This window comes from Clinocottus analis, unplaced genomic scaffold (assembly GCF_023055335.1).
Source record: "Clinocottus analis isolate CAN_PGR_092001 unplaced genomic scaffold, fCliAna1.0.p SCAF_4, whole genome shotgun sequence".
In the NCBI taxonomy this organism is placed as follows: domain Eukaryota; kingdom Metazoa; phylum Chordata; class Actinopteri; order Perciformes; family Cottidae; genus Clinocottus; species Clinocottus analis.
The window spans coordinates 15,963,533-15,990,105 of record NW_027176153.1 but is presented as its reverse complement, the minus strand read 5'-3'; the positions used below and the strand labels follow the sequence as shown (position 1 = coordinate 15,990,105).

At 40.8% G+C, this 26,573-nt stretch overlaps 2 protein-coding genes across 6 annotated transcripts in view; one reads left to right on the top strand and one right to left on the bottom strand.

The window, feature by feature from the left end:
* The window catches only part of scn8aa (sodium channel, voltage gated, type VIII, alpha subunit a), a 42,767-nt gene extending 20,583 nt beyond the window's left edge, over positions 1-22,184 (bottom strand). Inside the window, exons 1-13 of one of the 5 annotated variants that reach the window (XM_068596853.1) lie at positions 22,052-22,184; positions 18,324-18,657; positions 13,019-13,136; positions 11,637-11,727; positions 11,155-11,283; positions 10,499-10,590; positions 7,206-7,403; positions 6,871-6,934; positions 6,556-6,697; positions 3,492-3,698; positions 3,120-3,401; positions 1,719-2,033; positions 61-196 (exon numbers count right to left, since the gene is read on the bottom strand). In XM_068596853.1, the coding sequence (XP_068452954.1) occupies positions 61-196; positions 1,719-2,033; positions 3,120-3,401; positions 3,492-3,698; positions 6,556-6,697; positions 6,871-6,934; positions 7,206-7,403; positions 10,499-10,590; positions 11,155-11,283; positions 11,637-11,727; positions 13,019-13,136; positions 18,324-18,602 (2,053 nt within the window). In that variant the 5' untranslated portion in view covers positions 18,603-18,657; positions 22,052-22,184. Of the gene's footprint in view, positions 1-60; positions 197-1,718; positions 2,034-3,119; positions 3,402-3,491; positions 3,699-6,555; positions 6,698-6,870; positions 6,935-7,205; positions 7,404-10,201; positions 10,294-10,498; positions 10,591-11,154; positions 11,284-11,636; positions 11,728-13,018; positions 13,137-18,323; positions 18,658-21,580; positions 22,026-22,051 lie in introns of those variants that run through there. The other 4 variants (XM_068596855.1, XM_068596851.1, XM_068596854.1 and 1 more) reach the window with 4 other exon arrangements.
* A 969-nt stretch (positions 22,185-23,153) lies between these two features.
* On the top strand, positions 23,154-26,450 carry LOC137800834 (transmembrane protease serine 11D). The gene is made up of 5 exons (XM_068598188.1): positions 23,154-23,283; positions 24,091-24,271; positions 24,830-25,107; positions 25,944-26,086; positions 26,170-26,450. Exons 1-5 carry the CDS (start codon positions 23,211-23,213, stop codon positions 26,431-26,433), a joined length of 939 nt encoding a protein of 312 aa, XP_068454289.1. The 5' UTR covers positions 23,154-23,210; the 3' UTR covers positions 26,434-26,450.
* The last annotated feature ends 123 nt before the right edge of the window (positions 26,451-26,573 follow it).

The following is a 26,573-nucleotide window of genomic DNA, read 5'->3' as shown; positions in this document are numbered from 1 at the left end:
GCAGCCTAGTTAAAGAATAATGAAAGAGCAGGTTAAATAGCTGGGTTAAAGTGGCAGTACCCTCCACTAGTGTGTTGGTAATGACGCTCATGACACTGTTGGCCCGCTCTTTCCGCCCAAAGGAGGTATTGAGCTGGTCCACAGACACCATCAGGGAGCCCGACAGCTTCTTCTTCACCTCAACCTCAGTTGTCGGCTGTCAGGGGGAGAGGAAGAATCAAGCACCCATGGAGAGGACATGAATACCATCCCACATCACCACCGGTGGCCGGCGGAGGGAAGTGCACAACAGCATTGGCAGGAAAAAGTAGTTGATGATCAGATTTTTGGGGTGGGGGCATGTTTCAATCCTTTCTATATCAATGCTGGTTTCAAGGAAGATGTGTGTATGCTGTAAATGCATGCAGGTCTCAGCCAAAGTGGGAGCAGTGGTCTCGGGCTACTTGACCTAATTGTGTTTGAATGTAATTAGCTCATCCCGATTAAATAATAAATGGATTGTGCGATATTGTGCAGGAGAGAACTGCCTTTGCATGAATGCATTTGCAGTCCTGACATGCAATAATGGAGGCTTTGCTGCCATTGCAATATAATCATTAGGTTATTTTTTTTTTTTAAAAAGGTCTCCCAAATCTGGCCATTATAATGATACTTGCAAATTGATGCTACTGTATTGTCCTACTTTGAAACCATACAACTTATATTGCAACCATCAAGTCAAGAGCACTGTAAAGAGATCATATGGAGGCAGATAGTTCAGATCCATTCAGTTGTCATGCATGGGCATGCTCCAAGTCAAAGAGGAGAGGAAATTACAGACACCATAGCCATTGTTCTACTGCCTACGTCATGCTTGTTTCTAATTTTGGATTTAAATCTACCATGCTAAGTATAATGAGGCAAAACTTATTCACTAATGTTGACCAGGGAGATTTTGAAAAACAGAGAGAGGTAAAGACAGACAAGGACAGCAGCCCTCCTTTTTTCTTGAATTCTATATGATTACGGTCTAATAGGATGTAAGTGTTACGTGTGTATATGCTTTGGGATATTAACAGTGTATAAGTGAAGCAGATAAAATGTCTGTGGTCCCCTCTGTTTCCTCGGCCTCCTACTGAAGATCTACCGACACAGGCTAGCATAGGACCTGGATGCCTGGAGGAGGAACACATCAACACACTAGAGCATGTTAACTCATCATTATATGCTGTTTGTTCACAACAATGGTGGGTTATTATAAGAGTGTGTTAAACAGGAACTTGATGACACAGGAAGTGCTGTATTATATTAATCAGGCTCTGATGTTTGTGCCAAAAACTAATGTGCCAATGCATGAAGGATAATAGTATCATGTCTGTTTAATTAGTGCCTGTGAGTAGTAAGTGTGAGTAGGGTGCATGTATGAATAAGTAATTTGATATGAACATTCAAAACATTCACATTCATTGTTCAAATCAAACAACAAAATTGCCTGGAAGTCACTGATAGACGGAGTTTCATTGGCTATAGTATATTCACTATAAAACATAGCTATTTCTCAATCCTTTGTCTACTGTCGGAGGGCAGCATACATTGCTGGGGAGGGGAGGCACGAGCGCTTAGCCAAGAGATACATACGGACTTGCAAAGATGACATAGTAGAAGATAGAGAGCAAGAAAGAAAAGAAACGGACGAGAGGGGGCCATGCCTAGTCAGGTCTACTCATAGACTTCCTTACACTGTCGTCAGTAGCTGCCTTATCTATTTTCACCTCAGGCAGAAGGCGTCCACCGGGCCCAGGGCCGATGAGCGACACCACGCCGTTGCAATCCACCGTGCTGTTCCTCTTCCCGTGAAAGCCACTGTAGCTGTTCCGCCGATAAGGGCTGAACAGGGAGCCCCGGCGCTCCTCGCACTCCTCCACCGTGCTGTGCTCATCATCGGCGAACTCGTTCTCTGAGCCCACGTCCTTACCGCGGCCTTTGAAACTGAAGATGCTGCTCTTGCTGTTGTGGCGGGACAGGAAAGGTGAGCCGGGTATGCTGAGGAGGGACTGGGGGTAAGAAGGATGTGGACAGGAGACGTTTAGGTGTTTCAGAAATACAATTGATTGCAGCATCATTTTCATGCTGTTTGTCATCAGCTCTGGAGGTGCTGATGAAAGGCAACATCTATGAGTTGTGGGAAATGTCATGCAACCAGTACACTTTTCCCTCAAGAGGCATATTCTGCTGGAGCAATCATGTGACTTAATAAACAAGAGGGAAATACAGAATTAGGTCAGTGATATTGTGCACTGTCAAGGTCACACACAGGACAGATATACAGGCAGCTGAAACAACATGGAGAGGAACATGAATCATGCCAACATCAATCTGGGCTGCTGCTAGAATTGATCCAAATATCATTATATGGTGTATGCCAGCTAATTACGCTTTTTACAACGATCCTCTGTTAATAGGGCAGATGCAGCTTATCTTATTTTGTAAATCATTCACTGTAAAACACATTATAAGAGCCAGTGGAGGCCTAGTGGGGGCCTCAGCAAAGCTGCAGGATTGCTTGCTTTGAAACATTCATGTAATCACTGTGAATAATTCAGGACCTGGACATGTGTTTCTATATCTCTGGCCACTATATGCTCCTCTACACTGTACAATAGCAGCACTCTCAATCTAAAATATTCCTCACCTGACAAAAAAAAAGTACAGAGCCACACTTAAAGCTGCATTTCTTTCACTGACATTTATTTTTTATTCATAGATATAAAAAGCATCTCTCTTCCAATGCTGTGGCTCTAGTGGTATGGCAGCTTGTTTCTTTTTGTGTTTGGCACTAGTAATTATCACTGAGCCTCAATCAGTAAAAAGGTTCAGTTTATCTAAGCTATAAGTGGTATCGAGACAGTTAGCGAGATAGTTTCACGAATGTTTGCTGTAAAAGTTATGCCACCAACTCATTGCTATGGAAGTAAGCAGAGTTTCATGTGTGGAACATTCAAAAAACACTGAAAAACTCATTAGGATGTATTTCAAGAGAAAACATCTCAGTGAAGTTTTTTTCAACTAACCCTTCAGTTGATGCTGAATTGATGCTGATGGCTTCTCACACCCAGACACATTATGCTTGTTTTCCTCACCTGGTTCATGATGGAAGATTTTCGACCCAGACGATTATCAGGGAAACGGAAACGGCTCCTCTTGCTGCCATCATCCGACTCTGACTTGACAAACTTCTCGCTGTCGCCTTTCTCCTTCTCCTGCTCTTTCTGCCGCCACTTCTTCTTACGGTTGCGACGCTCTTTTGCACTCTTGGAGCTGAGCTTTGACATCTCAGAGGAACTGCACGACAGACGCCCTCCTCCATCATCCTCCACCGCGTCCTCCGACACTGTACCCGCGGAAGTTGCCATGGCAGCCGTCTGCAAAGAAACAAACACATGAAGGAAGTCAGAGCAGTGATATAACACGAGGAAGGAATCGTCCTGTGCTCAGTCCTGCAGAGGGCTGACCTGGGCGTCTTCCTGCTGTCTCTTGAGCTGATCCAGCATGGCCTTGAATTCTTCCTCTTTCCGCAGGCTTTCTTCCATGGTGGCCTGGTTCTGCTCCTCGTAGGCCATGGCCACCACGGCCAAGATCAGATTCACCAAGTAGAAGGAGCCCACAAAGATCACCAACACAAAGAAGATCATGTAGGTCTTCCCTGCCGCCCTCAGGGTCTGTTGGGAGGCAGTGGAGCAGGTGTGAGGGTAGAGGGGATAAAACAGCAGAGACAGTCATGACATCTGAGTCAAGCACATCTTTCACAGTGACGCATCAGAAATAAACAGTCAGCTGTTGGTGGGGAAAAGCAAAGGGCACAAAGGCCTAATTGGGCTTTTCTGGGTGCAAAAAAAGAAACTCTGTGACTTTGTGACTTTCTCCAAATAAATTCCTGTTACTGGTCTATGAGAGCTAATATGCTGAAATTAGTTATACTATCATCTCATACAAAGATAAATCGATACAAAACAATGTTTTCTTGGTCCACACAGGAGTAATTGTATACCCTGTATACCCCGTTAAGGTTCTCAGCACCCCTAGGTTGTGCTGTTCATCAGGGAGAGCCATGAGATATGCATTTTGACCTACTTTTCCATGCACTCTCTGCCAGCCAGTGCACACCCAAACATTGTCTATGGACTGAGGTGCTATTTCCAGGGGAGACGGTAAGTGAGGAGCATGAGCTGCAGAGGCACAGCAGAACTAATGAGAACATTCTGGAAAAATCGTGAACTATTTTGTTATTTTTGTTGTTTATTTGTTTATTTTGCAGGGACAAATGCACATTAATCAAAAGTAAAACTGTAAGTGAGCCAGAGTTAGCCAGAGAGGCTGATTTTCTTCTGCTGTCTCTGGCCAGATTTGTTTTGTGGCAGCCTGAAAATACATTTTCAATAACACAACGCAACTAAGATAGACAGACAGTAACTTATAAACAAAAGAAATTCACATCAAAGAAAAAAAGTACATGAACACCATCCCACAGCAGTGCCTAGAGCAGTGGCAGGCCGTGGATTTCCTACCTGTGCTTTTAGTTGGGTGTGGTTTTAAGGCGGATTGCATACAACAAAAGGTTCATTACCGCCACCAACTGCCGCTATGGTGAAACACACGTCCAATAAAGCTGATTCTGATTGTAATGCTAGAAGGCCTTGCCATATAGTTTGACCCGCTCTCGATTCCATAGAGAAACAAAGGTGAAATGTGATTGGATGAGCGGTCTTAACCAGCAGCCATGCCGCGCCGCCCAGCAGGCTGGAAGCAGAGCAACACAGGAGCTGTGCAATGAGAAAATAAGCTAATAGGGAAAAATAATTACAATACATATAGTGTATTTGTGAAAAACAATGAAATTATAAAATAGCTATAACTTTGTGATTATGTTTAAGTCAGCAGAGAAGGCTTAGCAGGCCCTGACGGCCCACCACTGCTCTACAGTAGGTAAAACACTGGAGGCACATACAATACATCATCACTAAACAAGACAAATGCACATATACACCGAATAAGCAGGACAGACAGTACATTAATGCATGCACACCTGATTTGCAACAAGCCATTCCTTAAGACTATGTTTGAATGTTTTGTACTTTTTTGTGTGCGTATGTGTGATGGAAGAGCATTCCATGAGTTTGCTGAATTTACCGAAAAGCCAGATTTGTTAAAAGCTTGACCGCATGGGAAAACAGTTTCTTATATATCTTATATATCTAAAATTCATGCGATCAAATTCAAAATCTTTGTCACATGTATTACCTGCTTTCATTTCAATGCAGGTTTGCATTTAAACAAAAATGTTACTCATTTAGTTTTATTCAAAAGGACCCGAAATTTGAATTGTATCATTCATCAGCCTCCTTTGGTTCCCCTTCCTTAAGGGAAACTATTGTTATCAGAGAGCAGCGCAAAAAAAGAGAGGGCCTCCTGGGATAGAAAAGTGAAATTATGTTTGACATGTAATGCTGGGAAGTGTATACAACACAACATTTCCAAGAGAAGTCAAATTGATTGTCTTTTAGTCCAACATCACATCCCATGTGGGCAGGTAAAAAAATCCTCACTTAATAAGATCCCAGCTAAATTTCGGACATAAAAACAACAAATTTGTATCCTGAAGATACACTAAACAACTGCAGCGAGAGCCTGTAGTTGGGAGCTGAATGTCAACGACAGGAGCAAAAATAGAAGTATGAGCTGCAACGCTACCATCAGGTCTCATCTCCCCTATTGGTCGTCCTGTAATCCTGAGCTGTTAATATTTCATACTTTCTTTCTTTCACTGTGTGCACAGACTTTTTGTGGAACAGGCTGACATACAGGATAGAAGTGGCCTGGCTACTGTATGCAGATGAGGTGAACCAAAGTGGGAACAAGGAAAAAACTAGAGGCAGAATGATCTAGCGTTTTATCTCTGAAAGGTGGAGTTACGTCTTGTGAACAACACCCATTGGAATGAAGAATTCAGTCTTTTATCCAAAGTAACACAAGACCTGCAGGATATCTACTACCTTGCTCTATACAACATGGCTGCATTGATGACTGAGCAATCATTACAATTTTCACTGATGATAAATCTAGTGTGTTTAAAATTAATCAAAATGTCAAAGAATAATGAAAAAAGGCATCACACTCTCTGAGACCCCAATGTGACATACTTAAATAGCTTAAATGGAGGGTTTAACAATATATATTGTACAGATTGTGGGCATTGTAAATTAAATTACATGTAATTGTTTTGTTTAACCAACAGTCTAAAGCTAAAAGATACTCAATTTGCAGTGATATGAAGTGAAGGTGAAGTAAAAGCAGCTAATTCCACATTTGAGGAGCTGGAAATATTTAGGCATTTTTGCACCAAAAAAAAAAGGAAATAACATGAATTGCTTTTCAACGGATCATCGGATTAATTAATCGACTAATCATTTCAGCATCACGATGCAAAATGACTGCTTAAAGGCAGTGGTATTTAAGACCATGTATTAAGTGCATATGCCTCACATGAAAAAGCTAAACTTGTTGACACATCAGCTTTACCAGCATGTAAAGGTTTTCCCAGAAGTCCTGTGTCATGAGTCGGAAGAGAGCCAGGAAGGCCCAGCCGAAGCTGTCAAAGCTGGTGTAGCCGTAGTTTGGATTCCTCCCTGCTTTCATGCAAGTGTAGCCCTCCGGGCAGCGGCTGAGGGGTAGCGAAAGAGGGAAAAGAAAGAGAGAGAGAACGGGGCACCCGGCCCGAATATGACTCAGCACTATTTACTTATAATGTAATCTGACTTCAGGCAGATAGAGGAGCTACAGCAGCTCTTTGTGAGGATCAGCAGCATTCGAAAGAGGGGAGAGAAGGCAACTCACCCAGAGTCAGAGCTGTTCCCACAGAGAAGAGCATCCAACTGGCCAGGCAGGAAGTAGAAATTGGCTGCAGAATAAACAAAGAGAACATAGTGAGTAATTTCCCTCACATTCTGACGCAGCCACAGTTGTTTACTCTGCAACGGTCTGTATATTCATTCAGACCAATTTCCGACTTCAGTTTGCGCATACATTTTCAATTCAGTTCATTTAAAACCAATTATTTTTTTCCACTCGGTGCCAAAATGCCATATTGTTTTGGCCTTCCAGCATATGGGCAAACTCATGCTCTTAGATTGCTGCCAGCTCACCATCGGTGAAGCCTGGTCTGGACTTACTGTCGTTCATGATGTACTCTTTCCAGTCGAAGCTCTTGGTGGTGTTGATTGGCCAGATTACACACTTGTGGCGCAGGTTGCCCATGAAGAGCTGGAGACCGATGAGGGCAAAGACGCTCAGGCAAAATACGGTCAGGATCATCACGTCCGACAGCTTCTTCACAGACTGGATCAAAGCGCCCACAATGGTCTTCAGGCCTGTAGGTCACGCACACAAACCACACGATGATGCAGGAGATGCTGATGCCACGAGTATGAATATGTGGAGAATCTACTTCTACGACAAATCTGCTTTAGGAACTAATAAGCTCATAGGTTAATCCCTTTTTGGGATCTATGACTGAGAAATATTCAGTTTTGACTGGATTGCGGTTGAAAGCTGGCAGTGGCAAAACTCTACTGCTTTCAAATTCAATTATATGTGTTTGATGTGTTATTGATTTTACATCTTAATATTATTTTGTTATTCGAATGACTTCATGTGCTGACCATCTATTAAACTTAAAATTTAAAAAAATGTACACTAGTATTAATAAATGTTGGACAAATTGACAGATTACAAACATCTGTAGAAACAAAACAAACAGGAAATATTGAGGAGCCTTCCCACTCTTTTCAGATTCATCCAGAAAGATAGACAGATATCGAATCAAAAATACTTTTTTAATGGAATGCATTTGCATTTTATTGCCAATGATGGACAAAGTGACCAAGAGGGGGAAGACTGTAGAAAAGTGAGAGGAAATTCAAAAGGAAGAGAGCACAGCAGCACAAAGAGGGGCCATGAGGAGGACAGAGGCACAGGCAGGTTGGCTGGAAACCACATGCAGGGCATTTAAACTCCAAGGCTGAACAGAAACAGTTCAATACCAGTGTGTGCACTTTCTTGAACTGTCTCGTACAAGGTGTCATCAGGAAAGCACTGACTCCCCATGTCATGACCCTGCAGTCTGTCTCATTCACACCTTCACTAAGACAAAACAGTTTTACCTTCTGGAACGGGCATCCTCGCTCTGGCAGCGTTTACGCGCGTCCACAAGGAACTCAAACGTGGTCTCTAACGGTACGGTGGGCTTTACCAGGTGTACATACTGTAACTTTTATTACACCTCAATTTGCTCGGCAGAGTCAATTAAGAAAAGCATTTATATCAAAACAAGTTTTCTTATCTAGAAGATGAAAATATTTCATAGAGCAAATAAATGATAAAGTATGTTATAATAGTAATTGTGGTATAATATTAATGCCCACATACCATCTGAATCATGCCCTCCACTGCACATGGACTATTCTCAGATAAACTAAATCCACCCAATAAAAGCTACATTTTCTCCACTCCAGTGCTGTAGTCCATCATGAATTATTAGAATAGTTAAAGGAATAGTTCAGCATTTTGAGAAATGTGCATGTTCACCCTCTGGCAGAGAATTAGATGAGAAGATTGTTACCCCTCTGTCTTAAATATTTCTCTACAGCAGCAGTTGGTTAGCTTAGCTTAGCATTAAGACTGGAAACAGTTAGCCTGGCTCTGCCCAAAGGCAACAACATTAGCCTCACAGCACCTCCAAAGCTCACTAATTAATACTCTATAAGTTGTTTGTTTGTAATTTGTACAAAAACAGAAGTGTAAAATCAGCAGTTCAAAGTTTTACAGGACGCTATGTGTTTCTGGAGTCATGATATAATCTGGCAATAGTAACCCATTTTAAAAGGGTAACTGACATTTTGAGGCTTAAGTATTTGTACAAATTCAACAAACCAGATGTTCATTTTTGAATCTTAGAAGAGCTGGGAGATGGATTTTTGGACAGAGTCTGGCTACCTGTTTCATAAATGAGTGGTATCAATCCCAGATTATCAAACACTCTGCTAGAAAACAAATAAACATATTAAAAAAATCTAACTATTCCTTTAAATACATTTGAAATCCAAATGTCATCCCCTTTTTGTTTGCAGTTAAAGGTTTTCCTTTTCTCATATTTCCAAATGAATATGTTGTTTAAAAAAAAGCCATCCACAATGGTTCTTTTGAGTAAGCAAACATCTGTTCCACATCCTCTATCCATAGATAGGTAGATGTGTGGTCAGTGTCACTCAAAAAGGTCAAGAGGTCATTCAACCGTTCCATCTGCGAGCCCAACCTCTGCGATGTCAGCACACAGTTTATTTTTCTGTGTAGTATATCATTCAAGTAAAATAAAATCAAACTAAAAAACAAAGAGAAGGCAACTCAAACGTTCAATGCCATTTGTCAGCCAAGCTCTTATAGGCTAATATTGTAAAGCAAGTGACTGAAAAGCATCATGCAGCATAAGAGATATGTTCACAAGCTAGGCTTGGCAGTCTTCATGCATAAATAATTTGTGTATGCTGGGGGATCTCTCTAAGAGCTATGCCATTTCTCATATGAACATCAACGGTTTGTTTTGTTTTCCAAAAAACATGGAATCCTTTATTTCCAATTAAATCACTAGTTCTAAATGTGCAACAAAATGATTGATGTTTTCATTTTACTTGCACTTTCATTTTTGTAATAGTAGAACCTGATGGCAAATTTGAGAAGCTATGATTCATTCTTAGCTGAAAGATATACCATGTATATTCACTTAATTTTAGTTTTCCCTAAAATGAGAAGACTCTATCAACAATTGTCTTTGCTACAGAACAGGGCATTTGCTTATCATGTAGGCTGGTGATGAAGAAGTGAGTTAAAGCTATTTCTGAAGACACACAACGACCTTGGAAACGGGCCTCATAATGAGAGCGCTACTGGGGCAGAAGAGAGTTCAGACACTTTGGAGGTTCCTAGAGGAGACTGCAAAGCCTATCAAAAATGTATTAGTACCATTTTTGATCATTTTGGAAGAGAAAAAAAATCAAAAAATGGTTATCTCCAATTCTTTTGTTGTTGCTTAAATCATAATTGTAATCATAATAATAGTGAGTAGAAAAGAAAAGGTGAGAGGATCAGCCTTAGTGTTTAAACTGAGTCTCACCTGGAATGACAGAGATAGTTTTCAATGCTCGGAGAACTCTGAATGTTCTCAGCGCAGATACATTGCCCAGGTCCACAAACTCTGTTAAATATCTGAAATTGGGGAAGGATCACACACAGAACAAACACGATGACAATAACCACACACGCCAAGAGTACAACACCACCGAACCAGGAGGAAACGACGCCACTCACAGAGCCTGTCCACTGAGGAGAAGGGTGGAAGGTAAAAGGAAAGAAGACACATACACCTAACACCGACCCCAACCCAACCGTCCCCTGCCCCATCCTGTCTTACCTGGAATTACCGAAATAGTTTTCAATGCCCTCAACACCCTGAACGTGCGCAGAGCTGAGACATTGCCTAGGTTTACAAACTCTGTTATATACCTGCAGGATCAAACCACAGTTACAACAGCTTGTTATTTACATGAAGATATGAGGTGGAAAGGAATTCACACACGGATGGGCAATGTGCCGTATTCTCGATGCTGGTGATCATTAATGGGAATGTGTTTCATCATGTAGAAGAAGGTAAATCTGTATTGTAAGTACTGGGTGCTTTATAGTCGACGGGGAACTCTGGGCCATGAATTGAATGTTGCAGACTGAAAGAGAAAAGGTGAATGAGAGGGAGAGTCTGATGACGAGAGGAAGATAAATCGGATGAATGGGACTGAGGTGTGGGTGTTGTCAGGGAGGCTGCAGAGTGTCGAATGGAAACCTTCAATTCCCAAAGAGAAAATCTCCGATCAATGGAGGAAACACAGAAGATGGGTTATCAGACAGAAAGAAAGGAAAACGTCAGAAAGACAGAAGGATGAACGATCATCTATAGCGCTGAAAGCTTCATTTCTTAACCCATCCTTTTTACCAAAATAAATGGCAATATACATGGACATTATTTTAGTTTAATAATCCTGGGACAGTCTGAATTACAAGAAAAATACTTACGCCATCGAAATGACCATGAAATCCAGCCAGTTCCATGGATCTCTAAGGAATGTAAACCCGTCTATACAGAATCCTCGTGCGGTGATTTTTACAAGAGACTCAAATGTATAAATTCCTGTGAATGTGTACCTGCAAAGAAAAAGGTGTTGACAGAATCAGTTCACCAGGCTGAATCAAAGCTCGCTCACATCTATAAGGCTGCACCATTGTTAGCTGTTAAACAGAATAGGGATAATTACAGGATATATTTAGGATAATAAAGTCAGGTAGATTGTTACATTTATTATGCGAATACTTGGCTAGATACAGCTTGTGCCTCTCTTATATTACCATTACTTTCTGGCCTTTTCAAAGATAGCTGTTTTTTTTTTTGTAAAATCAGATTCTCAGCTTCAAGGTAATAATAAAATGAGGCACAAAATGTAGGCTAGCAGTTAGCATGCATTTAATGTGTTGGCTGATTATGTTAAATGTGTACTTACTCTACTTGTTTTGACCACTCGGGAGGATCACTAAAGGTCATGAATATACAGTTGGTCAAAATAGTACACATAATGATCATGCTGAAAAGAGTGAGGAGTATGTTAAGGAAAATGTGGACGATAGAAGGCATCACAAACGTCATAGATCTCATCAAACCCCCAGTGAAAATGTAAAACAGCAATCAAAGATATCTACAGTACCTACATTCTACATCTAATGAGATGCATGTGGTCCAGTGAACTTCAACATCCCTCAACGCAAAGTGTTTATGTCATGAAACCTTCACATAGCACTTAACAGCAGCTGGTTTTGTTTGCTCGCTACCACATGGGCCATTATTTTTTTTAATGTAAATGGTGTATATTTAGTGAAAATACAATTGCATGAACAGAGCAATAATATGTTTTAAATCTGCAACGATTTCAGTGCAGAGAAACAAGGAAAACCTCAGTTGGCTTTAAGCCTACATGAAGCCAGAGGTTCGTAATCTCTGTGGCTAAGAATAGCAGGAAATTCGGTAAATAGGGAGTGTTGAGTATAAAAGGGTTTAGTTTCTGTTATCAGTATTGCCGTTTCTCCAAAAAGCCACAAAGAGAAAATACAGTATCTACGATGCAACCAAATGTACATGTATCATGTTGGGAGGGGGAGGAAGCAAATATGCTGTTGAAATGTAAGACACATGTCACTACATCATACATCTATTTTATGTTATACTTCCACATTTGGAAAGTTATTGTTCTGAGGATGTTTGAAAAAATGTTCTTGAATATATTTTGCTTCCTAAAATGTACGTTTTGATATTTTCTAATATTGTAGTGTAATTTCCATAATTAACAAGACATATTCAGCAAAAATAAAGTAATATTTTAAAATAAAGATAAATATAAATATGATCTTATCAGGATATTTTTGATGATGATGGGAATGGTGACGTTAGTTTCTAGCACAGATCTATCATAGGAGTAAGAGTATGTTTGAATCTCACTTTAAAAAAACGTCCCTTTCCAAGAATGTGGCTGAGGTCGAGCGTTAATTCATCCGCTTCGTCCTCTTCCAGGATATGTATCACATAACGGACGCTAACTGCCATGACTCATGTTGTGACTGTGGTAAAAGTAGCTATGCTGGCATTCATTTAATGTTAGACATGGTAGCTGTAGAGCCTGACAATAGCATTCTTGACATTTCATAAACCATCATTTTCTGTAATCTGACATGCTATTAGTTCCTACCTAACCTCCTACCAATTGTCTGCATCCTCTCCTGTGGTTACAGTCACAGGAAACATCAATTGCAGTATGAGCAGAACAACAACATATCACACATGAACAGGAAACTCTTTTGTCTTTGCCGTTCAGACATCAATTCAAAGGATATGCATGTATCAAAATTTTAATAGCTACTCGCCTAACCGGATTTAAAGGACTTATGAAGTACAAGGCAGATGTGGCACTAAAACGGAAGATTGTCTTCCCTCTATTTAGCACTATAAATGTCTGTGGAGAGAGAGAGAGAGAGAGAGAGAGAGAGAGAGAGAGAGAGAGAGAGAGAGAGAGAGAGAGAGAGAGAGAGTATTAATCACTTAACAGTCAGATAAAAATACACATTTCAGCAAATACTTAATATTATAGATCTCCAAAGCAACTTTATTTGTCATCCTTTTCATGTATAGCAAGCTTCTTCTCTGCATATATATATATATATATATATATATATATATATATATATATATATATATATATATATATATACATATATACATACATATATATATATGTATATATATATATATATATATATATATATATATATATATATATATATATATATGTCAGTATACATAACTCATACACATGTGTAGATAATATGTAAAACATAATATGAGCATTTGTTCATACTGTAAGTTGTGCATATTCTGTCGCATCAAAATGATCTGAACACGTTTAGACAGAGTGAAAATGGCTGCCAGGATGTTTCTGATGTAGGTATGTTGTCCCAGTCACTCAGTGCCATCCTGCACATTACAGCTTTGGTAGTTTCAAGCGAAGAAAACAAGCAAAACCAAGAAGGGCGGACAAGCCTCTTTCAGAGGATAACCTCGTAATTGTTTAAATAAAACATCGCAATTTGCATGAAACTTTAATGAGACCGTGTGATATGGGCCCTCGTGCTTTTAACAAGGCAACCCTCACTACATTAAGCCCTGCAGAGCTACCAACTCACTGCTGAAGGCTGGAGACAGTGGAGTGGAGGAGGAGGAGGATGAGGAGGAGGAAGACGAGGAGGAAGACGAGGAGGAGGAGGAAGAAGAGGAGGAAGAGGAGGAGGAGGAGGAAGAAGGGAGATGTACAGTGAGATGCCTTGTTGTAGTCACATGACTGTGTAATTTGTGAACTTCTAACATGAATTAGGTGCATGTGTTAAATGTTGTTAACAAGAAACGTAAACATCTTAAGAGAGGAGCATGAAACTGAAACGAGGAGGATTTCTTCCCGGAGGACGAGACACAGTTCTGTCACATGACCTCCCAGATATTAATTTGACAACTCAGAACAAGCCAGTACAAGCTAGATATTACTCTCTAGTTACTATTATAGGTCAGATCAGCAGGCTGTTCCAAGTGCTAACACTCTCATATATACTGGAAACATTCCTAGTCTACACCATGGGCAACAATAATGACACACATGGATGTGTCCCAGTTGCTGGTGGCATGACATGTTTGTTAAATACAACCATTTCACACATATGTTGTGTACATATGCATGACAAATATATGCTGTACACAAACTTGTGCACAAGCACACACATGATCTGATGTCTGCCCACAAACCATGAACAAAGCTAAAAAAAATGAACAGGCGGAGTTGACATCCACACACATGCACATGACTGATATATGTGCCGGGAGTCCTTTTTTTGTAACGCATGACTAAACTGCGGCAAAGCTACTGAAAATGTCATAATCCAGAGCTGAGTACAGGGGAGGAACGGCAGAAAACGGGGGAGACGAGGAGCGAATGAAGCAGGCAGGCAAGCAACAACTGTGGCAGCAGCAGGCGGAGGAGAAGCAGGGCGGAGGCAGCCAGAGCGAGGGAGCCGGGCAGAAGACAGAGAAGACGGTGGATGGGCGGGTGGGGGGATGGGCGGGAGACAGAAAGCGGGAGCTCCAGCGGCTTCAGCACAGACGCTCCAGCCACCAGGCATGGCTGCAAGGGGGCCGCAGCAGCCATTCAGTGGGCCCCCTTCTTTCAACCCGTGTGGTAAATGGACTGCATTTTATGGCCCGAGAGACTCACATTCACACACACACACACACACACACACACACACACACACACACACACACACACACACACACACACACACACACACACACACGCACACACACATGAATACAGCTGGTATAGGGCTCAGCTGCCATGCTAGGCGCTAACCTGCTCATGTTTTCCATGTCACTGCCATTTTACATTCAAAAAGCCTGGTATCTTCGTGGGTGAAAATGAGACTTTCTACATATGTATGTGCAAAGATCTGGACACATGCTGATCTATTACCTACACTGATCTACATATTTTTGTTGTTTTTTTTAAAATTAAACATACTTTCTCATTACTATACCTTGGTCCTTTACAGTCACCTTTGACTTTTGAGAGAAAATGAGCCTAATTATTTATCTTTAAACAACAAAAAAGGTGAACAGCTGAGCACATATTGCTTATCCTCCAATACAAGTACACAGGTTTGGTGGAGGAAAGCATTTATGTCCCTGATTTTACTCGTGCACATCTCGTAAAGCTCTTTTTCTGTGAGAACGTTTTTGCACCTTCGGGTCTTCCCCCAGCAAAAACACATCTCAGTGAGCGTGGCTGCAGCAAGAAGGAGAGCAAGTGTGCTCATGCATCCCTGCACATGTCGTCCATTTCATTCCTGTCCTCACTTCATCCCTCCACCCCCAATCTGTATCACTCGTTACCTTCTCCTTGAAAAATATCTGTTTCACCGGCCTTGTATAGCCTTGGTTTGGCCTGGCTCAGCTCAGCGTGGCGAGGCATGGCCCTGCTCCGACCACCAGCCAAGTGGAAAGGGGGGGGACTGAATGCTGCGTCATCATCCGGCCAGCCTGGCAGCCCTCTGTACCAGCTATGAGACAATCTAAATGAGTCACAACTGAACATTGGTGAAGAGGAAGATGAACTGCTTTCCTTTACAGTTATTACGCCGCCCTCCCCTCCGAGAAATACATCTCGAACCGGCCCGCCACCTCTCAGTGACAAAGACGTACAGAGTAACGTTCTTCCGTCAAGGTCACCACCTGATCTGACGTCACGGCCGCTCATGCTGCCAGAAACAGAGAAGCATTGGCTCCCTTTGGCATTAGAACAAGACTAGCTCGAGTGCCATAATTAGATTTCCCTAAAGCTGAGAGCTGACAGGACTGCTGGTATAGGCAAGCACAGCAGAGACAAGGAGCCATACACAAGATGCACAAAGAGCCTTGCATGACTCGCATTTATCGGTGACAGTAATGCATGAAAACGACAAGAGAGTTGTGTGTCAGTCAGTAATTTTTAGGACAGCGCCACGTATCGATGGAAATGTTTACTGCTTGTCATCTGAATCGTGTCTCCTCCATGGGAACTGGACTGGAGAGTTACATAACAGTTAGCGTGCACGGTGTAAAGACAGGAAGGTATGAGACAGAAGCAGATGGAGAGACAGATACTGTGAACCCGAATGCACACACACACACACACACACAAACACACACACACACACACACAATATCTAAACAAATCCGTTGAGCTAATGGTGACTAACTATCACAAGCCTATTTTTCCAGGGAGGACTTGTTATATTTTAATGTCCACTGTGTGGACAGGCTCTGAGTTATACAACACCACCAAAGTGCAGCAGTAGTTAGAATATGTGAATGGAGATATCATTTTGAATAGAAATGCCAATTTTGTTACATAAGTCTTTGTTAAAAATAGAGCCCAAATGACGTTACCATGGTAGAAGATTTTGTCTTACTCAGTCCTGTTTATATACACACCAGTATTAAACTGACCTCAGTACAGCTAGCAATTAATTCATGTTTCAGTAAAGATGAACATATATGATGAAATTTCATCTTTATTTCTAAAGAAACAGAAGGGTTCCTACTGTTTGAAACACAATATAGAAGCACTACCGCGCATAGGTGGCTCAAATTTTCCAAAATGGCTGTGAAATTTCAAGGAAATTTTTAACTTTCCTGAGCCTTCATTTCACCCTCTATCAATACCTGGGCGTAATGGTCTTATATGTTATATGTAGAAATAATTTTCATTCAGAGGCCAACTCGTTCGACAAGAGCGAGACGCAGACATAAATACAGTCTTCTTTAACAGTTCTGGTTGACAGGTACACATGATGGGGACTCTCAAGGTCATCCAGCCGTCCTCACACTGAGTTGTAGGGATGACAGAAACCCCAGAGAGACACGTGTCTCATTTAAGACAACCAGAGTCCTCTAAGCCTGCTGCTGCTTTTCTCTCCTGACAGAAATTAATTGTTGAACAATTAGAAAAGTCTGTCATGTGGAACAACGGTCTTTCAACAGTTACTGCTTCTGACCTTTTCCCCAAAGCCCCGCGAGCACATCGGAGATACAGCAACGCCCCCCTCAACAGCTCCAGAGCTCCACGACTCTCACACAGGAAAACATAATGACATTCTGCAACCTAATCACGAAATTAAAATAACTGTAAACACTGCACAACCGTAAGCCAACCGTCACAAACCAAACCACGTCTCGTCTTTGTCTGAGTAAATTCCAGCCATTATGTATGACTCACCTCTACGTCATGAGGCTACTCATCTACTGACCATTGTGTGAGAAATTAATTGGTATGTTTGGACTCGACTGATACAGTCGAACACCGGTCTAACTGCGTAAGCATCACAATTGGTGTGTATGCTAATCCATTTGGGGGAAATTATCACCAGGACCATCACTATTTTCTTGTCGCCATCCCATTTAAATGACAACCATCTCGATCTTAATATGTTCAAAATAATATTCTTCTGAGGCTACCTATCAGAATGCCACACAAGCAAATAAGTAAATATGACAAATGAAAGAGAAATGACCAAATCTGAAAAACCATACCTCAACTGACTTTGCTATAAAAAATTAAGAGAGGCACAAGAGACGAGCTGGGATGTAATGAAATGTAATGCTATTCTGGCAATACAGAGCTAGTATTAGAGGTGCTTGGCAAATATACAGTTGTAATATAAGAGTTGGACGCCTGAGTTAGAGGGACCAATAGCATCGTAAATAGGACTGGGTATCTATGGAAAGTTTGGGATAACCAATACTTGAGAAATATAGATTTATTTTCTCCAATTCTTTTTTCTGTGACCAAAAGAGGCCAAACTTTTAAAAAGAAAATCGTTATCCAACCGCAAGCTGCCGTAAAAGAAAAGATCACATTATTTTATTTCAACAATAATCAACAATATGACCAAACATTAGATGCCAGCGTTTGATTCTCCTACATCAGTTTGGATTCTTCCAGAATGTATTGAGGTTTGACACCCAGACCTAGTCAGAAACATCCTTTGGTTCAAACAACTCTGCTAAATGTGGGTTGATAACATCACTACGCATGATCTGTGTGTGTTTGTAAGCTCACTTTCTGAGAATTCAGGTAGAATGGGTCCAGATCCTCCAGTGGTACCGCCACCAGTCCCTTAGGGATGTCCCCATAGATGTAGGGCAGGCTCTTCCCAGCCTCCAGGTCGCCGTTGGGCTTGGGCTTGTTCTCGTCATCATCATCACGGTAGCTGCTGTCCTGCTTGGGTGGCTTCTTGTTCTTCTCCTCATTGATGCGCAGCTCAATAGTCACCAACGATTCCAAAGTAAACTTCTTGAAGCTATTAGGTCCTGGCGGTGCAATAATGGGTGCAGCCATGTTTTCATCCTGCAACTACCTGGTCTTTAGGTGTGTACCATCCACAGTAACAGCTCTGCAGGAGGTGCAGACAAGAGAAAAAGTTAACCACAATATTTTTTCAAAGACCCTATTACCTGTGATGTTGAACAAGCGAACACTATAATCAAAATGTAGCTATAAAATGTTACTTTTCTACCTTAATCCTAGACATTTTCTCTGAGCATAGGAAGCTGTTTGGAACAGGTGACCAAAATAAGGGCAGGTCACAAACACACAAATGTTTACGCAAACACGTTTTCAGATTGAGATCAGACGTGGTGATGTTGAAGTGGAGAGAAAAATGTCCTCCCTCGAATAGGATTTCAAATAGTAAATAGATGACCATAGATAACCTAAAGTATTACAAATAAGTTGCTGGCTGAATGTTGTATTTTTGCAAAATGATCTATTTATAATATTACCATTTAAGAAATTGCTTGGTTTTCCTTTCCCAAGTCTATGTTGATAAGAAAAGGCAGGCAATAAATAGCAGCCCAGAGCAAAAGACTTCAACATGGAGACGTTCTGACTGGGTGGCTGAGAACATCATGATAGTGTTCTCTATGTTTGTGCATTTGTCAATCCACAAAACATGCTCATGAGCCGAATGTTTACATTAACGTTTACTTTAACGTTTACTTCAACGTTTACTTCAATGTCTATTTCAACATTTATTTCAATGTTTACTTCTGTCTCCAACGCTTGCTACCTATGGACAAGTTTTGTAATTTCTCGCTCACTCTTTAAATAACTGGCTACAAAAATCTACGGTAATTATAGTCAAGTGGAATACAATTTTCAAGAAATTAGGTTATTGAGCTCCCTCATCCTACAGTCTCTTCCGCCTTTTGACTTCACCTGAGTTAAGGTGAACAGAAAACATGAACATACTTGTGTTTAATGTTTTGTTAACATCAACAGAGAAAAAACAGAACAATGATACATCTGATACAAGTTATGATATATATATATATATATATATATATATATATATATATATATATATATATATATATATATATATATATATATATATATATATAACTGGTATCTTAAAATATGCTCAGTGATGTGAATATATGAAAAGGTGAATTAGATTTAGGAATATACTGCGGTCATGGCCAGTGGACCTTAGGTATGTTTATATAATATATTGTAGGTTTGGGAAGAATATTGTAGTTTTATTCCTTGTTGCTATAATTTCTTCTTGGTGAGATATTTTAAGATCTTTCAGGATATTAAAAAAAGCAAAAGGTATGTATTTTATATACCTGTTATCAATTTTCTCCAATGTTTAAAACAATAGGTTCTGCTTTTAAGCTCTGACAACAAAGACCTATTTAGGGATTTGACTCCTTGTGATGTTTTTAATAGCTGCTGAAATGCTATAACAGAAGTCTCAGTATACCTTATGGATGTATAACTGAGTGGAGTCTTTTTCCAGCACACTTAGATGTAACAGGGTATGATGGTTACATGACAACTGTTCAAGCTGCAGGACATTTCAGGGTCAATATACTAATGTGAGGCAGTGCTGGAGGAAAGAGGAGGCAGCTGAGAGGAGTTCAGTGGGAACACAGCCACACCTGAACTTAGTCATTGACTATTTCAAGGATGGCTGCTTTTTGATTTCGTGCCACATTTTTAAGAATCTGTTTTACCCTTAAGCCCATGGTGGTGAAAGGGAAAGCGGGATGCAGCTTAAATAGGGAAAACACTAGAACCCCCCTATCTGAATCACAAGGCCTGTCACTTTCCTGCTCCCCTCTCACATAACACAATATAATTAAACATGTATACAGTAGATATCAAACAGCAAAGACTCCACTCTATATCGGGGTAAAAAAAAACACATGAAAACATGCAGGGAGGGAGCCAAGACGTCTGTTTTAAAATGGACCCCGGAACCTCAGTCTCTGAGCCTTCTGTTGCTCTGCTGGCGCTGTCCACTTCAGCACCACACGAGCGCGCACACACACACACACACACACACACACACACACACACACACACACACACACACATGCATATGCACGAATGTATACATGCAAGGGTTGATAGAGAGAGAAAAAATCATCGCAGCTCGAACTGGAAAACCGTTGTACTATAAACCAAGCCTTCTAGCTGCTCATGAGCTCTCCCCTCGACGCCCGTAGGCCTGCAGCTTATCCTTCCATTCTCTTCACTGTGAGTAAGTCACGGTGACATACTCGTCTTGGTGTGTCTCAGTCTCGTGGGTTACACATTGCTTACATTCAGGTGTGGACGTGTCATCATTTCACATGGCAAACGGGCACATTTTCTTAGCATGTTTCCACTGCTCATTTTCAGAGACGCCGTTTCCTGAACCTTCTAATGAGAAAGAAGGCCCCGTGGACACCATTACGTGCCTTTGTTTCTTAATCTATTTAATTCAATAGAAAAGTGACGCTGGGACACCGAGAGAAGTAGGCAATGCGCATAGAAGTGGCCCGCTATACCACCAAATTGGCCAAAGCATGATTGCTGCAGTGGTTGGTTTGTATGTGGAAATTGTCACGCTGTGGTAAACGCAACGGTGGGATTGTCAAAGTCACAAGTGTGGTGTTGATGTATCAAAATTATTCAAAGTATTATGTCGCTCTTGTTATTCAGCGGGGGAAAAAAAGAAGTCAAATAAGATTGTCTTTTTTTCCCGGAGATATTCGGTGCTTTTTATTTTACGCGTTGTCTTGAAGGATCCGCACCACACCCGCGAAGCCATGTCGACTGTCAAATCAATATAGGCTCTATCAGTGGACATGATATCCCTGAGTATAAATCAAAACCCGAGCATAAGAAACACACACAGTCTTAAAAATAAGGTTAAACATATCAACGACGATTCGAGAACAGTTACTACGCTGCCACACCAAAATCACCTGGAGGAATGTACATGCCTTGGGTATTGAGGGTGGAAAGAGGATCAGGCTACTCACATAGCATCGAAGCTTTATGGTGTTTCAAGAGCACCATCCTGTAATCCAGAGCGTAGACTATATACAATTTTTTTTTTAAAGTGACCAAAATTTGAAGAAAAAAATCTTTAGTTTTGTGTCTTTTGGGGGTCTGGATCAGTCAGACGGCGCCTACCTGAAGCCTAACCTACAAGGCATGTCCTCTCTCAAAGGTCTAAGCAACGCCTCAGATGCTCGACGACATAGTTCATCCGATAAATTCCTTGCGATCGACATCAACTGTTAGATACGTGAATGTATTCGTGCTCTGGTCCAGCCGATAGATGCTCAGCACGCACAGACACCCTCTTCCATCCAGGTCCAAAAAAAGAAAGATGTGCAGTGTGCAGCTCTGCGACATTTACGCAAGGGTACCGACAGCGAGAAAATTGTACCGTCACCTAAAAACACGTTAACCGTTTTCTCAAACGATCATGAATGAAGGATACTCACTTTGTAAGCGTTACACTAAATCAGGAAAGCCGTCGCAGAACTGCAGATGTGGAAAAGACTGGGGAGAAACTGCGGTTGTCGCCATATTGTTGCTGCTATCTTCCCCCTCAGCTCGAGCAGTTGCCTGCATAATTGATGACTCTCGGCAGAATGCAAGGGAGTGTCGACAAGTGCAGTTCTTGAAAACGTAAAGGTCATCTGGGCCTGCAGCCTCTAAACCTCAGTGTGCTTTACAAAATTCAGCTCTATGTGCTCGGATATGAGAGGCGGATGGGATTGTGCACAGAAAATACGCAAGGTTCCTCTGACAAAACGCACTTTGTGTTCAGGGTGGTGAGTTTGTTATGCCTTTTGTCAGGTTGGAGGTATTCAGTCAGAGACAGCTTCCATGAGATACCTCTTGGTTCTAGATCAGTGGTTCTCCTTTTTTCAGTGATGTTCGCCTAAACAGTGCAAAAATAATATTTGATTGAAAAAATATGTTCAGCACTGTACCATCAGTGTCTGATTTAATATAGACTATATACAATTATCTTCATGAATGTACACTCATATTTTATGAAATAACAATTTTAAAAATATTTTTGAATAGATGTTCATTTTTAATACACTTTATTTGTAATCTCACGTACTCAAGGAGTGCCTTCACTCTCCTTATGTGTACTTTGTCTGATGCATTTATAACAATATTAATAAGAAGTTGGTTTAAGATTAATTCAATTTGATTCCATATTTTGAAACACATCTCTAAGTAATTGCGAAGTATTTTTAATGCATAGCCCCTTGATGCCTTCCTCCTGCACTCTGCTCTTTGATATAACTAATTAATATGCAAACAGGCAGCTTTTAATCTATTAACCTGCCACATGTCTTTAGTTATCGTCGTGTGTGTGCCCGCATGTGTGTGCCCGCATGTGTATGCATATGTAAATTAATAAATAGATTAAAAATGAACAGATTTTTTGTTGTTGTTGATAATCTTAATTTTCTGTTGATTTTTCTGTTGGGTTATAATCTGAGATACAACAAAAATAGTTATATCACTATTTATTAATCTCGACCTCCACAGTTTATTTCACACTTGACCCATGACGTCATTGACCGACCGGAAAGAACAGACGTCGTTTTTGTTTTGCGGTGAAAATGCCGCGAAACTAAAATGGACTTTACGGCGCTTTTGCTGATTGTTCATGTGTTCATGTGTTTGAGCGCTGTGACTTCACCACAGGACAGTGAGTACAGCACCGGGGAGCTTTACACACAAATATAACGTTACTTCAATTAATTTAAGTGACATGTTCTGTGTCACGGTTACAGAGGAGCCAACCGTTCTAGCGTATAAGTGACCATGCAACTTTAGGTCACTGTGGCGGTTGTCACCAGTAAGGAGCCATTAGCCCTTTCTTCTACCTGAGCAACATTTAAAGTGACACTATGTGACGTTTAAAATGAATAATAACGTAACATCCAAATATAAAAGAACGATGTAATTCATCAGCCGTAAAAAATAATAATAATAAAACAGCCGTGTTCTTGAGTTTTGCTTGACGGGCTGAATTCGCCTGGCGTAACCTTGGTTACATGAACACGTGACTGAGTCAGTTTGCTGGTCGTAAAACAAGAGGTGAAGCTCAACACCAGGAGATGTGTCCTGTCCTCAAAGAGCCAAAGTCCTGGTGGCTGCTGCTCTAGTGGCTTCGATACAATGGGGTTTACTAAAAGGAAATCATTTGGATCATTGAACAAAAACAAAAAAACTACAAACCAAAGATATATTATTTATAACGATATAAACAGAAAAGCAGAAACTCATCACATTTGAGAAACTGAAACCAGATAATTCAGGGTATTTTCTCTTCTAGTTGACTTATTACCTGTTTATTAACAAATGTATTCATTGGCTAATTGTACCAGAACTAAGTCAGAGTCATTTTATGTCAGAAGGTTCACACACCTAGAATGCAGCCATACCAACAAAGTAAAAACCAGGATGTCATTTCAAATATCACATGGACATTTCTTTTGATTGTGTTTGTAAGGCTGTGGGCAGCGGCTCCTGGTCATCCCCTATGGTGTGTCTCGTATAGTGGGGGGCCGGGAGGCTCCTGAGGGGGCTTGGCCTTGGCAGGTCAGCATCCAGATGCACTCAAGACACTACTGCGGCGGGACAATTGTCAGCAGCCTCAAGGTGCTCACTGCAGCACACTGCTTCCACAAACTGTGAGTACAACCTGCTCTGACTGACCGGCACTCACTCTGTATTTGATATGGAAAGCTTTGCTTTTGAGGGTGAATTAATAACGTGTAAAAACTTGTGTATATGTAGATTAACTAGCTATTAAAGATGTCTGGCACCCAACACTTGGATTTGTGACTTAACAAAATATTATGAAACAACTGATAAACTCCAGATGCCAAATCATCTGCGACCAAGATGCATGTGCACTGGTTTTAGGAAAACTATCTATTTAATAAGTGAAAAGAAAGTAAGCTTGAAGTTGATGATAACATGTATGTGTGCATGTATATCTGTTTGGGTATGTTCATCAAGATTTTTTTCATCTCCTTTCACACCACACATGAACAAGAACAGAGGTACAGTACAGTACGTACATCTTACATGTACATTTAAAGGATGCCAGGTTCCTAATGAACCTGTAACTAATTAAACCAACCTTTGTTTGAGATGAAAGATGGAAAATGGACAGCTGGCTTAGTTTGTAAAGAAAACAGCCATCAGAGTCATAAACAATCAAGTGTATTCTGTTTTGTGTCCAGGAAGATCAGCACAAAGCATTTATTTGTAGTGGCAGGACTTCAAGTGTTATCCACTCCAGGAATTCAAACCCAGACCCGCTCCATCAGCCAGGTCCAAATGAACGAGGACTACAATATCGCCACGTCTGACAACGATGTGACACTCCTGTTCCTCAGCTCTCCCTTCCACTTCACTGACTACATCCAGCCAATCTGCACTCCTCACAATGTGACTCATGAGTTCACCCTCAACTTCAGCCACTGTTTCATCACTGGATGGGGGAGCAAGTATTACAAAGGTTGGTTTAAAAACTTTTATTTTTAAAAAGATTTTTAGCGTTTATGCTCCACCTTTGGAGCCACAGAAGGCTTTATACAACTTTTTTCTCCACAAAATTTGTAACCAGATTTCATCAGTTCTCCTTTAAGGTAGAGCCAGCCAAGATTAGCACAATTATGCTAAGGTTTGAAAGTTACTATAATTATAGAAATCATGAAATCAAGTTGAAGTAGTCGATGTGGATAGCAGACATGTTGAGAAAGCAAATTCATTATTTAGACAAATGCCTTTTATCAAGGCTTTTTTACAGATTATTTAATCCTGCATTGATGTTTTGCAGATAATCAATACATTTCAATTAAAATGGATCCTTCTTCTGTAAGAAAGCTGCAGAACATGTGGCCCAAAAATAACTTATTGATAAACCAAAGTCGGAAAATGATGGGTCAACATTTTATTTCAGAATGAAAAACCTGTGACTCTTTACTAATGATGAGTAAACATTTTCAACTGCAGTAGTGTACACACATTACATTAATTTTTAACAAACTGTAATGCTGTTGTAAGCATATAAAAAGTCATGTAACATGTTATTAATCTACAGCATCATAACTTCTCGTATGAAGACATTTTAGATTATTACAACAGTGTTTAACTATATTGTTATTCATCAGCCTCCATGTGTGGGTGCTCACAAGAGCAGTTGTAGTTGTATCTGCTTATATATATTATAATTTATCAAAGATTCATAGACTGCTTATGAATGATAAATAAGTATATTGTTGCCTTTCCCTCCAGTTTTTATATGTTGCTCGCATATATAATTTATAAACAAAGTACCATCTTGGTAAACAGGTGAGCTGATGAACAGATTGCAGGAAGCTGAGGTGGTGCTTATTGACCGGAGAACTTGTAACCAGTTCACCTGGTATAATGGCCTTGTCACTGAAAACATGATCTGTGCTGGGCTGAAGAGCGGAGGATCAGATTCCTGTCAGGTGATGATACTTTAAATGTTCTTAAACTCGCTGCAGGTTTCATTTTTAACAAGTCATGACTGCTGTTTGTGTGCGTGCTTCAGGGCGACAGCGGCGGCCCCCTGCAGTGTTACAGCGAGGATGAGGACCGGTTTTATGTGGTCGGAGTGACAAGCTTTGGGATCATGTGCGGACTTCCTCGCAAGCCGGGGGTGTACGCCAGGACCAGCAGGTTTGCAAGTTGGCTAAACCAGAGTCAGCCGGCATCAGGGTCTGGTGTACACGGACCCAACACAAGACTGATCTCGGCTCTGCTCTGTGCTGCACTGATGTGGCTCTTAAACATCCCCACGATCTGTCAGCAATAAATATACATATACATCAAGCTCCTTGGATGTTTTTATCCATGCAGAACTCAAATCTAAACAAATGGAATTGTTATTTCTCGTCAAAAATTAATGTTCAACATTTATTTATGTGTAGTATTATTGATTACTTTCTATAAAAG

Coding starts and splice junctions, on each gene's coding strand:
- LOC137800834 (XM_068598188.1), top strand. CDS start 23,211: ATGGACTTTACGGCGCTTTTGCTGATTGTTCATGTGTTCATGTGTTTG. Junction 23,284..24,090: donor TGTGACTTCACCACAGGACA/GTGAGTACAGCA, acceptor TGTGTTTGTAAG/GCTGTGGGCAGCGGCTCCTG. Junction 25,108..25,943: donor GGGGAGCAAGTATTACAAAG/GTTGGTTTAAAA, acceptor CTTGGTAAACAG/GTGAGCTGATGAACAGATTG.